At 41.9% G+C, this 14,780-nt stretch overlaps 1 protein-coding gene across 1 annotated transcript; it reads right to left on the bottom strand.

Moving 5' to 3' along the window:
* Window positions 1–4,563: 4,563 nt before the first annotated feature.
* Window positions 4,564–7,533, bottom strand: SRP14 (signal recognition particle 14). Its single transcript, XM_019442594.2, has 5 exons — window positions 7,407–7,533; window positions 7,194–7,266; window positions 6,564–6,676; window positions 5,398–5,430; window positions 4,564–4,951 (listed from the first exon to the last, which is right to left on the bottom strand). Exons 1-5 carry the CDS (start codon window positions 7,428–7,430, stop codon window positions 4,862–4,864), a joined length of 333 nt encoding a protein of 110 aa, XP_019298139.1. The 5' UTR covers window positions 7,431–7,533; the 3' UTR covers window positions 4,564–4,861.
* Window positions 7,534–14,780: the final 7,247 nt, after the last annotated feature.

Here is a 14,780-nt window from a genome sequence, read left to right as displayed (position 1 = left end):
ATCTCATGGTTCCTGAATTCGAGCAGTACATCAGGCTGTCAGTTCAGGGCCTGCTTCAGATCCTCTGTCCCTCCCCTGCTTGTGCATGTGCTCTCTCTCTCAAAACTAAACATTAAAAAAAAAAATTTAAGTTAAAAAAGACATGGGGTGACAGAATGGATAAAAAGGCAAGGCCCATCTATATGCTGCCTACAAGACAGTTCTGTCTTAAAGGCACCTCCAGATAAAAGTGAAGGGATGGAAAAGCACTTATGCAAATGGAAATAGAAAGCTGGGGTCGGAATCCTCATGTTGGACAAAACAGACTTTAAAACAAAGACTGTAATGAGACAAAAACACCACATAATAATAAAGGGGACAATCCAACAAGATGTCACCATTGTAAATATTTATGCACCCAACATGATAGCACCCAAATACATAAAAAGCAGGTAATAACAAAGGAAGTAATCGATAGTAATACAATAATAATAGGGTACTTTAACACCCCACTTAACATCAACGGGTAGATAAGACAAAATCAGCAAGGAAACTGGTTTTGAATGATACACTGGGTAAGATGGATCTAACATATATTCATAACATTCCATCCTAGAGCAGCAAAATAAACATTCTGTTCAAGTACACATGGAACACTCTCCAGAACAGATCACATATTAGGCCACAAACAAGCCTCAAGAAACAAATTATACCATGTATCTTTTTCCAACCACAGTGCTAAGAAACTAGAACTCAATCAACCACAAGGAAAAGTCTGGAAAGAGCATAAAACACAGGGAAGTTAAATAACATGCTACTAAACAATGAATGGCTCAACCAAGAAATCAAAGATACACAGAGACAAATCAAAGTGAAAATACAATGGTCCAAAATCTTTGGTGTGGGCAAAAGCTGTTCTAAGAGGTAAGTTTATACCAATACAGGTCTACATCAAGAAAAATCTCAACCTAACCTTACACCTAAAGAAACTAGGGGAAAAAGGAAAACCCAAAACCAGTAGAAGGAAGGAGATAATAAAGATTAGAGCAAACATAAACCAAATAGAAACTAACACGATAGAAAAGATCAATGAAACTAGGAGCTGGTTCTCTGAAAAGATAACAAAATTGATAGCATTTAGCCAGACTCATCAAAGAAAGACTCCAATCAAAAAAAAGAGGAGAAATAACAGCTGACACCACAGAAATAAAAAAGGATTATAATATGAAAACTACATACCAACAAATTAAGACAACCTAAAAGAAATGGGTACATTTCTAGAAACACATAACCTCCCAAAACTGAATCAGGAATAAAGAATTTGAACAGACCAATTACCACCAATGAAATTGAATCAGTAATCAAAAAACTCTCAAGAGGATTTCACAGGTAAATTCTACCAAACATTTAAAGAAGGGTTAATACCAATTCTTCTCAGACTATTGCAAAAAATAAATGAGGGAGGTACGCTTTCAAATTCATTCTATGAGGCCAACATTACTCTGATACCAAAACCAAATAAAGACATTACAAAAAGAACTACAGGCCAGTATCTCTGTAAAATCTGTGAAAACACAAGATGTAAAAATCCTCAACAAGATACTAGCAAACTGAATCTAACAATACATTTAAAACCAACATTCACCACAATTAAGTGGGATTTGTTCCTGGGATGCAGGAGTGGCTCGGCATTCACAAATTAATCAATGATCAAATGATACATCAAGAGAATGGATAAAAACCATATCATTTCAAAAGATGCAGAAAATGTATTTGACAAAGTACAACATCCACTCATGATAAAAATCCTCAACAGACTAGGCTTAGAGGGAACATATCTCGACATAATAAGAATCATACCTGAAAAACCCACAGCAAACATCATTCTCAATAGTGACAAAGTGAGATCTCCTCTGAGATCAGGAAAAAGAAAAGCTCTCACCACTTTTAGTCAACTTTGTACTGGAAGTCCTAGTCACAGCAACCAGGTAAAAAAAGAAATAAAAAGCATCCAAACTGGTAAGAAGTAAGTACAACTTTATTCACTACTTGCAGATGTCATTAACTACTACATATAGAAAACCCTAAAGGCCCCACCAAAAAACTACTAGAACTGATTAACGAGTTCAGTAAGGTCACAAGATACAAAATCAATATACAGAAATCCACTGCATTTCTATACACTAACAATGAAGTAGCAGAAAAGAGAAGCTAAGAAAACAATCCCATTTACAACTCCATCAACAACAAAATACTTGTGAATAAACTTAACCAAGGAGGTGAAAGAACTATACTCTGAAAACTATAAAACACTGATGAAAGCAATTGAAGACGACACAAATGAAAAGACATTCCATGCCTATGGATTGGAAGAACAAAGATGTCCACACTACCCAAAGCAATCTACAGATTCAATGCCATCTCTATCAAAATACCAACAGCATTTTCCACAGAACTGGAACAATCCTAAAATTGTATAGAACCACAAAAGACCCCATAATAGCCAAAGCAACTGTGAAAAATAAAAAAGTGGACATATCACAATCCCAGATCTCAAGATACACTTACAAAGGTGTAGTAATCATAACAGTACAGTGCAGATACAAAAATAGAGATCAATGGAATAAAATAGTCCAGAAATAAAACCATGCTTAATGCTTAGTCAATTTTTGACAAAGGAAGCAAGAATATGCAATGGGAAAAAGTGTCTTCAACAAATGGTGTTGAGAAAAGTAGACCACTCTCTTACATCCTACACAAAAATAAATTCAAAATGTATTAAAGACCTTAATTATGACACCTCAAACCATAAAAGTCCTAGATGAGACCACAACTAGTCATTTCTCTGGCATCGGCTGTAGCAACATTTTTCTAGATATGTCCCCCGAGGCAAGGGAAACAAAAGCAAAAATAAACTATTGAGACTACATCAAAATAAAAAGCTTCTGCATAGGTAAAAAAAATAACAAAACTAGAGGCACCTGGGTGGTTCAGTCAGTTAAGCATCCAACTTCGGTTCAGGTCATGATCTTGTGGTTTGTGAGTTCCAGCCTTGCATGGGGCTCTGTGCTGACAGCTCGGAGCCTGGAGACTTCTTCGGATTCTGTGTCTCCGTCTCTCTCTTCCTCTCCCCTACCCCCCTGGCCCCCCACTCGCACTCTGTCTCTCCCTCCCTCAAAATAAATAAACATTAAAAAAAATTTTTTTTTAATTAACAAAACTAAGACAATCTACCGAACAGGATATTTGTAAATGACATATCCAATAAAGGGTTAGTATCCAAAATACATAAAGAACTTATATAACTCAACACCAAAACAAGAGCCCAATTAAAAATGGGCATAAGACATGAACAGACATTTCTCTAAAGAAGACATACAGATGGTCAACAGACGCATAAAAAATGCTCAACATCACTCATCATCAAAGAAATGCAAATGAAAATCACAATGAGATATACCACTTCCCACCTGTCAGAATGGCTAAAATCAAAAACACAAGAAACAAGTGTTGGCAAGGATGTGGAGTAAAAGGAACCCTCCTGCACTGTTGGTGGGAAGGCAAACTGGTACAGCCACTGTGGAAACCAGTATGGAGGTTACTCAAAAAACTAAAAAATAGAACTACCATATGATTCAGTAATTCCACTACTATTTACCCAAAGAACACAAAACACCAATTCAAAAAGATACATGCACCCCTAGGTTTACTGAAGCATTACTTAAAATAGCCAAATTATGGAAGTAGCCCAAGTGTCCGATGGATAGATGAATGGATAAAGCAGAGGTAGATACATACACAATGGAGTATTAGTTACAAAAAAGAGTGAAATCTTGCCATTTGCAACAACATGGTTGGATCTAGAGAGTATAATGCTAACTGAAATCAGAGAAAGACCTATACCATATGATTTCAGGTGCAGAATTTAAGAAACACCACAAGCAAAAAAAAGGGACAAACCAAAAAACAGACTCTTAACTACAGAGAACAAACTGATAGGGGCAAGTTGGGGTCAGGGGAGGGGTGAAACAGGTGAAGGGGATTAAGACTTCACTTATCCTGATGAGCACTAAGTCATGTACAGAATTGCTGAATCACTATACTGTACACCTGAAACAACTGTAACACTTAACTATTCTGGAATTTTTACACAATTTTTCCTTTGGATGTAGGTAAACATTAAGAAATCTGATAAAGAGAGGTTGTCCAATAACCCATCATGCAACTTGCTCTCTTGAAAAAATTAAATATTCTTTTTCCCCTCCCCAGAAAATGTCCAAACCAAAGGGCTTCCAGAAATCCGATACCATTTTTAACTTGGAATCGTTATTCCTGCTATTCTGTAATATGTTTATCTTTAAGGCAATTAAGCAAAGTCTCATTTGGCTATGAGAACCCATTCAAATTTGCCAAAGGAACCATGATGTTAAATTACACGGCCCGTTGGGAAGACTACCCATGAGATAGCACAACTTTTTATAAAACTGTCAGGTTTTAATTCCAATAACCTAGAACACAGGTGAGTAATCATTGCCACAGACTATTAATAGGGGGTGGGAAAAGTAATAAATAAGATATGGTCAGTGCGGATAAACAGAAGTTTAATGATCCATTGTTCTTCACATAGAGAGCTACAGGGACTTTATGACCCGGGGACATACAAGCATGCAACACGGACCAATTAGCCAATGCTAAAATACACTTGGCTTCTTACAACTACCCTGTAAACACTGCAGCCCTTCTTCCACCCAAAATGACCCTAATCTCCCAGGAAAAGTTACTACAGGGGAACCAGAAACCTAGCTCTGCGGCCCAAAGTAAAAACCAAAGGAAAACTAGTAGTTCGGCGGTTAGTTGGTGAAAGCAGGAAACCTGGTGCCCTTCACTGTGCTGCTTTGCTCTTCTTACTCTTGCTCTTTTTGTCCCTCTTCTTCAGCCCATCCATGTTAGCTCTCAGTAGGTTGGAGTAAGCCTAAAAGACACACAGCGCCCACTTAGTGGGAAGAGTTGCAAATTGGTGGAGCAGCTGCCTCATTTCCATAATGAATTCAGGGTAGTCAGTATCAGAAAGCCTACCTACTTGATAAAGCACCGACGACCACGGGACACGTGTATACTACGGAAAAATGGTGTGAGAGGAAAACACTCTCTCACGTGACAGCAGCTTCTGACATTTTTTAAGCCAAAAGGGAAAATTGCAGGCAACTTCTTGTTTAACTATACTACAGAGAACAAATCTGAAGCGGAAAGCAACATCTACCTTAAAAAACTAAAATGGAAGACAACATCGGTGTTGAAAGTAAAATTCAGAGCCTGGCTGTTTCACTCAACCTACTGACAAAACATTCTTAACCCACTGTTCAATTTGTGCTCACCCTTGCCCTGAGAAAGGGCATATAGGGTACACCAGAAACTCACCATCTGGAACTTGTTCACTTCTTTGGAGCTCACCTGGAAAGGGGAAGGGGGGAAAAAAAAAAAAAAAGGTCCACCCTTATTACTCATATAAGAATCCTCTGTCTCACCCTAGGCAACAACTCTTGAAAACAACATAACATCTTAAAACAAAACCTCTTGAAAACAACGTAACATCGTAATCTCGAAAAAATCTCCTTCCAATTTTAGGGGTCATAATACACCAATGGCTGTTTTCCTACTCTACTCTGCCAGAGGAAGAAGCAAAGCAGCTCTGTACTTTTTTCCACCTGAGAATTGTACCAAGATGAGAAAGAGGTAGAAGGGGGCTCCTAAGGAAGCTATGCTCCTCCCTCTGAAGTTTCTTACACACGTGGCACCGACTTTCTCCCTGGATTCTAGAGATGTCAGAGAACTTTGTTTTAATCTTTTGTGCAAATTACATTTAAACTACTTCCTCCCCACCTTATGTTAAACCTACTTCCATTAATTCAGGCCTATTTAAACAAAATGCAAGCCAACACAAGAGAAATTCTACTTCTGAAGATTCCTAAAGTTTTCGCGTTTCATGATACCCGAGTTTATTTTTTAAATCCACAAGTTTGCATTACTATAAAAGTCCTCTCAAGATAACTGACAAAGGGAAATTTATCAACCAGTTATGGTCTACATTCTCCTAAGGACCCTATACTGATGTAATTAAAGGGCACTGTGGTTCTGCCCCAGCAAAGGAAAGAATTCATTCAGAATCCAGGAAGTCTTGTTGCTACATATTTGCTATGTCAACCACAAACACAAGGGAATAATCAGCTTACAAGTAAAATCATCTGGTACCAAGAAACTGTTCATTGAAGGCCCAACACGGTAAGGGAATTAGGCATCAAATATTTATGCCAATTCCTCCTTACAATGCCACCATGAGTAAGGACCGATCTGCTAATTTTATTTCCACAAAAACTTCAGTAGAATAAGCGTTTGACTTTTTCAATTTAATTTTGCTCTTGAATTTCCTACTACTAAGATATTAAAAGAAGGCCCCGATCCCAAAACAGCGGGAGAGCTAAACCCTTACAAACCTTAAAAACAAAAACCTGCTTCAGCTATGCCCCATCCTCAGTGAGGTTCAAGTCTTCTAACTCCAAAATTGTAGTATCACGAATCCAACTCACCACGGTGCTGATCTTCTTTTTCCCATCAGTAGCTCTTAACAGACACTTGTTGTCGGAGGGCTCAAAGCCCTCCACAGAACCTTTCCTTGGAATGGGTTTCGTTCGACCGTCATCTGCATGAAAAATACATCCTGATGAACACAGCCACAGACGTTAACAGGCAGACAAAAAGTGAGTATGGAAGGCATAGGAAGACGATATGTAATTCACCTCCACTGCTCTAGTTCTGATAACTACATCATCCGCTATCACCAACAGATTGGCCAAACCTTGGGAAACTACTTGCTACTCCCACGACGGGAACATAGTAACAGAAAAGCAGCTTAAATCTCACTAACGGCGGGGATTGGAATCCTTGACCAAAAAAAAAGCTCTATTTGGGGCACACTGTAACCAGAACCAGTTTGGGTGGCTAAGTGCCGGGGGTCGCACGCACCACAATCCCTAATGCTCCCGTCCCCCAGCCCTGAAAGTGCACACTACAGGAAAAGGAAGGTAGGGGACGGAGGGGATGCGCGGCAGACGGACTCCGCCCTCGGCTCCGGAAACTGGGAACACCTGGCACCCCCGCCGGGGCATCACTCGGCTTCCCAGCTTCTTTCTGGCCCTGCCGCGTGGACAGCTGCTTACACTTCTTCAAGGTGATGAACACGCTGCCCGACAACCGGCACTTCTGGAAGAGTCTGGTCAGCTCCGTCAGGAACTGGAACATAAGCCAGGCCCCGTTAAGCAGTCCCAAATCCTCTCCCCGTCAAGTCCTAGTCCCTCCCGCAGCAGGAGACAGAGGCCCCGAGCGAAGCCCCAAACTACATCCATCCCTCGGCCAGACAGCTGTGGCTTTACCTGCTCGCTCTCCAGCAGCACCATCCCGGCGCCGCTAGCTCCCCTGCGTCAGCATAAGACCCAAAGAACTGGAGCCGGAAGTTTCACCCAGGCTGGGCGGGACTTCCGCTATTAGGTTTCAACTCTCTTCCACCAATCCCTGCCTCTGTCCTCGCCCCTCCCTCCGCCCGCGCCTGCGCTCTGGGACGCCCCGTCCTTCCCAGGAGAGGAACCACCCACGGGGCCCTGGAGCAGTCGGGGTTTTCAGAGACGGGGCGTTCTCGGTCCGGTCGTGGTGTGGATGTGAGGGAGCGTGGAAGAGGGATTTGATGGAAACGCGTAGTTTTGTATATTCAGTGTATGTTGAGCAAATTACATGACAGTTCAGTGCTTCAGTTCCCTCAGCCTGTAATAATGGTATCCAATTCACAGCATGGTTGTGAAGAGTAAATGACTTTATTGGAATTTACCTGAAATAGTGCCTGACACCCAGAAAGTGCCCGATAAGCATTAGCTGTTTTTTTATTGTTGTTTCCATTATCATTGTCATCATTATAATAAATTCCCACGGTGGTCCTCTGAATTCTCCCTCTACTCTGACCCCGCTGGGTGGCCCTAAAGGCTGACCCCAACTCTAGCATGAGGGACTGGAGCCCAGTCTTGGTTTTACCTCTGGATTCAGTCAGAAGACCTGCATATCAGGCCCCAGTTCTGCCAGGAGCCAATTTGAACCCTAGGCCCTCTGTGAAGTCAAGCATTTAATCATGCAAGGGGGTTTTACTGAGGGCCTCCTGCCTGTGTCAAACACTGTTGTAGGGGATGGGGATTCAGCAAGATAAACTAAGTTCCTGGTTTCCTGGAACTTGGGTTCAAAGAATAGGCAGGAAATAAGTAAGAATAGCTTCAGATGCTGAGTGCTGTAAAGACAACTCACTAGGGTGATACAAATGAGAGTGAGGTTGGGGTCAGGGAAATCTCTTAGAGGAGAACTTTGACCTAAAAGCTAAAGGGAGCAGCCATTCAAAGATCTGGGGACAGAGTGTTTCAGATACAGGGAATGGCTAGAACAGAAGCCCCAACAGGGGAGCAAATTGCTCTATATGCACAAGGAGGAGTGAACGAATATGGAGAGGTTGGAGAGATTGCAGGTGACCAGCTCACATAGGGCCTATGGCCGTGTAATTTTGGATTTTGTTGCAAGCACAAAGAGAAGCTTCTTGGTTTAAAAAAAAAAAAATGTTAATGTTTATTCATTTTTGAGAGAGAGACACAGTACAAGTGGGACAGAGGCAGAGAGAGAGGGAGACACAGAACCCAAAGCAGGCTTCAGGCTCCCCAGGCACTGCTTTAAAAACTTTTTTTTTAAGTTTATATATTTTGAGAGAGAGAGCAGGGGAGGAACAGAGAGAGGGAGAGAGAGAGAGGATCCCAAGCAGACTCTGTACTGGCAGCGTAGAGCCCGACATGGGGCTTGAACTCATGAACTGTGAGATCATGATCTGAGATGAAATCAAGAGTCAGATGCTTAACTGAGCCACCCAGGAGCCCCAAGAAAAGCTTCTTGTTAAGGAAGTTTTAAAGAGGACAGTGACAACTTAATTTACATTTTAAAAGATTCCCACCCCACCCCCTATCTGTGGTGTGGAGAATGCACTGTGGAAGGACAAGGCAGGAAATGGGGAGACCAATTAGAGGGTTGTATTAGCTTCCTATTGCTGCTGTAACAAATCACCACAAACTTAAACACCTAAAACAACACGATTTTGCTCTTTTATAGGTCTAGAGGTCAGGAATCTAAAATTAATGAGTCTGCAAGGTTGCGTTGCATCTGGAAGCTGGTAAAATCTGTTTCATTGTCCTACCAGAAGTCACCTTCATTTCTTGGCTTGTGGCCCCTTCCTTGCTTCATTACAACCTCTCACTTCCAGTACATCTCCTGATACTTACTCTGATCCTACTGCCTCTCCCTCTTATAGGGACCTTGTGATTACATTGGGCCTTTCTAATAATCTCCCCATCTCAAGATCCTTAATTTAATCACATCCATAAAGTCCTTTAAACATGTAAGGTGACATATTCACAGGTTCCCAGTATTGGGTCATAGACATCTTTGCTGAGTAGAAGTGGCTACCACAGAGGTTACTGCGGAAGTGCAGGTATTAGTATGTTTGCAATCAGATGAGGATATACTTTGAAGGTAGAGTCAACAGGATTCAGGCTCAATTAGATGTGAACATTGCAAGGAAAAAGAAATCAGGAATGAATCAAAGGTTTTTGACTGGAGCAACTGGATGGATGGTGGTGTCATTTACTAAGTAAGGTAGGAAAGACCAGGGAAGTAAAAAGTTTTGTAAGAAGATTAAGAGTTTTGTCTTGGTCATGTAATAACTGAGATTACATGTTCTTTTAGGGTTCCCAGACCCAATTCCAGTGCCAGCGGGGCAGTGGGGGGTTCCCACACACACAACACCAAGCAATTCTGACACTATCTACCCAAAGATAGGATCAGAATCCACAGGTTAAGGGTTCAGTCCTGTAAGACTGTACCCTGACCTCCCACTTCAAATGCTAGTCGCTAGCCCAAAGGATTCCAACAACCTCCACCTTAGATTCAATAAATTTGCTAGAGCAGCTCACAAAACTGAAGGAAACACTTAAATTTCTCAGTTTATTAAAGGATATGATAAATGTTAATAACAAGACACCCGTTTCACCTTTAGGACTCTGAGGTGTTTTCAGGAACCGTGGATGAAGACCAAATATATCTGAGAAATATATTCTGGTCACCTGAATGACCAAATATATATTTCTTACAAATCATTACATCATGCATGTCCAAGTGGAACCATCAAATAAGCAGCTGAATATACATATTTAGAGCCCAGCAGGGAGGTAAAAGTTATACATAAAAATTAGGGAGTCATCATCATATGTCATGAGACTAGAACAGATGAGAATAGTCTGGTGAATATCCCTCCTATTGGGCTGCCAGCACAGGACCACTCTGTGATGACCACCACTATGAATAGCCTTTAAAAAGCCCTGGGTCTGGGTATCACTAGTTCAGAAGTCAGAGTCCTAGTTGGGATCCCCAGTTTGGCCAACCGTAGGTCTAAGCTTGAGCCTAAGTCCTGGGGACAGGTGAGAGAGTGACCCTTTTATTTTACTTGCTTTTCACCAAGACCCACATAATGAGAGATTACAAATAGATTCAGATCCTAGCGAACCAAAAGCCAGCTTCGGTCTGCTACACAGAATCAATAGCCTAGGGTGAGAAGTGGGCAAAGGGTGCTGGACGTTTGAAAGAAAGTGTGAAATCATCAGAGAGTGAACATATTTGAGATGTGTTGTCAGATTGCCAGGGAATGTAAGGGCCCACTTGATATTTGTGTCATCAGTTTACATGGAACCAGGTACAGTGCTGTGTTGATCTATGGGTTGGCCTAAATGGTGACCAATGTACTCTGAAATTCTATCGTTCATTGAACATTGAGCAATGTTCTTTCGAGCCATGAGGTTGGTCCTGGGGGCACCTAGGTGAAGGAAATGGCCCTGCCCTCAAGGAACACTGAAGGCCATTATTCATCTGGGGCCTCATCTTCCCATGGGCTCAGTCACACCTCAGTTCCAGTAAAGAGTCAACAGTCCTGCCAGCCATCCAGCATGACATCTCAAGCCTGTCTCATGACAGAACAAACCACTCCAGAAAGAGAAATACCCAAGTCTTCCAGTTTTAGCATCACACTTGGCCCAGTACAATTCAGCTACTGAAAGGGTGTCCTTTGGACTCTATTTTTCTGTGGGAAGTGACTAAGAGCACCTGTTCTGAAGTCCACTGGATCTGGGTTCAGATCCTACCTCTGCTACCTATTAAATACGTGACCTCAGGCAACCTCTCAAGGTTCCAAATCTCTTCATCAACAAAATGACAATAATACTCATAGATGTTATAAAGATTTTATAAAATACTAAATTTAAGAGCCTTAGGCTTGCTCATATAGGGCAAATATGAATACTTAAATTTAACTTAAATAAAATTAAATAAAAGAAAAATTCAGTTCTTTAATCTCACTAACCATATTTCAAGGATTCAATAGCCACATGCGGCTTGGAGAGTGCAGATATAGAGCATTTCTATTATGATAGATTCTATTGGATAGCACTACAGAATATGTCAATAACATTGATGCTAGCAGTAATGAATGCTCAATAATGGTAGTAAACAACAGTGTTACTGTTTTTACAGCCACATTCCATCATTTGGATACCACCATCTTGATTTCCGCCATTATCCTAATATCACCTGTATTGTTGGCTAATGTTTTTCTTTAAGTTGACTCATTTTATGAGCAAGTGTATGTAATACACCTATATTCATAGGTGGGAAACCAGTATCATTAAATAATGAAAGGCAGCACAAAAATAACTCCTATGAAACAAAATAACATCTGTTATTAAAATATAAAAAAACAAAACAAAATAACAATACATAAAAATAAAAATAATAAAAGCAATAATAAAGTGAATTGCTTTGTAAAAATATATATCTGAAAACAAATTCCTCAATGAGAGAAACAAATGGAACTGTTTATGGTCAGTCAGGAATGCAGTCAGCCCAGTGAACAATGAAATTAAGAGACTATGTCAACAAGACATGGTTAAATTTTAATGTTTTCAAGCACCCCAAATCCTACCTTGCCATTAAGTCGGTGGCTTTTGGCCCTTGGAAGCTGGGTCACTGTCTCCGAGTCACGCAGCCAGACACCTTCCTGCTCCTTCTCCTTCACCCCAGGAGCACTGGGAAATAAAAATGGCTCCCAAATCCCCTCCCACATCCTGAAGCCTTCAGCAAAGGTCCAAGCAGCACTAGAACACCAGCATCTACTTGACCAGCCTTAGCTGCTACGGAAAACCTGGGAGAGAAAAATCCCCCATGCTTCTCAGCAGTATAGGGGCCCAAGGGTGAGGAGGAGTGGGTGTCCTGCTTGTGCCGCCTGAGATCATCCCTACCAAATGCTCTGGTCACACGTGTCCTTTCCTCAGACAGACTACATTTTTGTTTATTAGGTGTTATTTAGGACTGGGTTTGACTTAATGGTCAAAGGCCTTATTTAGGTTAAGGTTGATTAATTTACAGGTGCAGTTACTTAATGCAGTTAAGCTTTGCGATGCCTGGAATATAGAGTGATGATGATAAACACAGATACCACGTTCTGGTGGCCTGAGTTTGAATCCCAGCTCTACCTCTGCTTGTCCACATGACTGGAGGCAGATACCATGACCCTTGTGAAAAGATAATTTTATAAGTAGTTTTTTTTTTAACTTTTACTGTTTATTTTTGAGAGAGAGACAGAGTGTGAGCAGGAGCTGAGAGGGGACGCAGAATCTGAAGCAGCCTCCAGGCTCTTGAGCTGTCAGCACAGAGCCCAACAAGGGGCTCGAACCCATGAACCGCAAGATCATGACCTGAGCTTAAGTCAGATGCTTAACAACTGAGCCACCCAGGCGCCCTGAAGATAACTTAAAAAAAAAAAAAAAGAGGTGAAGTCATGACTCTCATATTCAAGTTCTACGTCTCTTATTATTATTACTGAGAGAACCAGCAGATATTGCAACCCATTCAAAGGAGAATCCAAAGAACAGACATATTTATAGAACAGAAATATTGAAATGAATTTGTAATGGAAGAAAATTTGAATTTTCCACAAGACAGGACGGTTGAACAGAATTCATTTGCATATCCAGAGACAAGAATCTTTGCCATCAGTTCTCTATAACCTACAGAGTCGCAAACTAGCTGAAAGGCAATGGAAGTCTATAATTGAATGGCACAGAACGGTGTGCCTCTAAACAGCACGTAGTTTTCCATTGGAAACACCGCATTAATTTTTTTTTTTTTTTGCTTATTCCAAATTTACTTAAATTCTTCTGTGCCTCAATTTCCTCACCAGTAAAATAGGGATGTAATTCAAGTGCCTGTCTCACTGTGCCATGGGAAGCAGAAAATGAGCTAAGGTATGCATTAATACACCCCAGTCACTTAGATGGGAATTGGGGCTGTTCTCCCTTCCTATTTGTCAAGTGGATTCATTCCACGGGAGTAGATCACAATGCAGCACGCATGGATTTGTGCCCACCTTGCCAGATGTTGTGTTAGTTGTGCTTTCCAATTTCACTCTGAGGGAGGGCCACAGGTTCTGAACTGTCTCATGTAGGCACAGTGTGCTGACTTTGAGGTCAGCTCAGGACAAGGGAAGGAAAGAGGGAATCAGGAAAATGCAGCAGAGAATGGAATTGGGTGGGTTTGGGTTCAGGGTGACAGGAGTGTGTCTGGAGACCCCCTGAGTCTGTTGGAGGTGGTTAGCTCTGGTGGAGGCATCCTAGAGATGGCCAGAGGGAGGTGAGGGTATGTCCTGGGAGTCTATGTAGTGCCCAGTGTGAGCAAATAGCCTCTCTATAGCCATGGCAACCACACTCCCTGGACCGAATCCAACCAGATACTTGGACCTACCATTCTTTATTCTTTCCTTCAGTCAGTCCATCGACAAGTGTTCACAGTGTTATCTTCTTGAGAGACTTTGGGCTCTGGGGACGTCTGCTCTTCCTGTGCCACTCCGGTGAAGTCCTGGATTTAGTGTCCTGGAGAAAGAGCACGAGAGCCCTGGACTGGGGGTCAGGGGACCTGGGTCAGCCGCTGGTCCCTTACTTTGTGGGGGACCTTGTTCCAGTTACTTATCTTCTGCTTGCTCTGCATAGTACCTACCCTGAAGGATTGTTTTCAGGTTTCAGTAAGATAATCCTTGCAAGAGACTGACTCAGTAAGCACTGAAAAGACACATCAAAAAAATTTTTTTCATCATTAGGTTAAGGACTTAGACTTGATTGCTATGGTCACTCCCACTTCCAAAATTATGAGAGCTACTGCTTCTCTCCTAAGGGCCCTCCCTCCAGGCGGGCATCTCAGGGGCGAGAGAGCCCCACTGCATGCAGCGGCAATTTGGGGCCAGCAGGGGACGCCCTGACCTCGCCAGACAAGTGCAGCTGCAGGGAGTCCCAGACTTCCCAGTCCTTGTCCCATCACCAGGGACGTAAGGACATCCAAAGTTTTCAAAATCACTTCTACCGAGGCTAGAGGTGTCTGCGTCACGGACACGAACGTTTGTCGATCATTAAGCAAGGACTAAATCAGCACTCTCTCATGCCAGGCACTACTCTAGGTGCTGGGGTCACAGGAAGCCGACCCCGTTCTGCATTAGAGGAGGCATTGCTTTTTTCTCAGATAACAGCTCACTTACACTTATTGAGAATTTACTAAGTGCCAGGTTCACTTCTAGGTGCCTTAAATAGATTCTCTCTTGAGCCCTCATAATGATCCTGTGAGGTGAACGTTGTTTT

This window comes from Panthera pardus, unplaced genomic scaffold (genome assembly GCF_024362965.1).
Source record: "Panthera pardus isolate Hobbes unplaced genomic scaffold, ASM2436296v1 HiC_scaffold_24, whole genome shotgun sequence".
In the NCBI taxonomy this organism is placed as follows: Eukaryota; Metazoa; Chordata; class Mammalia; order Carnivora; family Felidae; genus Panthera; species Panthera pardus.
Note: the sequence above shows the minus strand (reverse complement) of the source record. Positions and strands in the feature narration are given on the sequence as shown.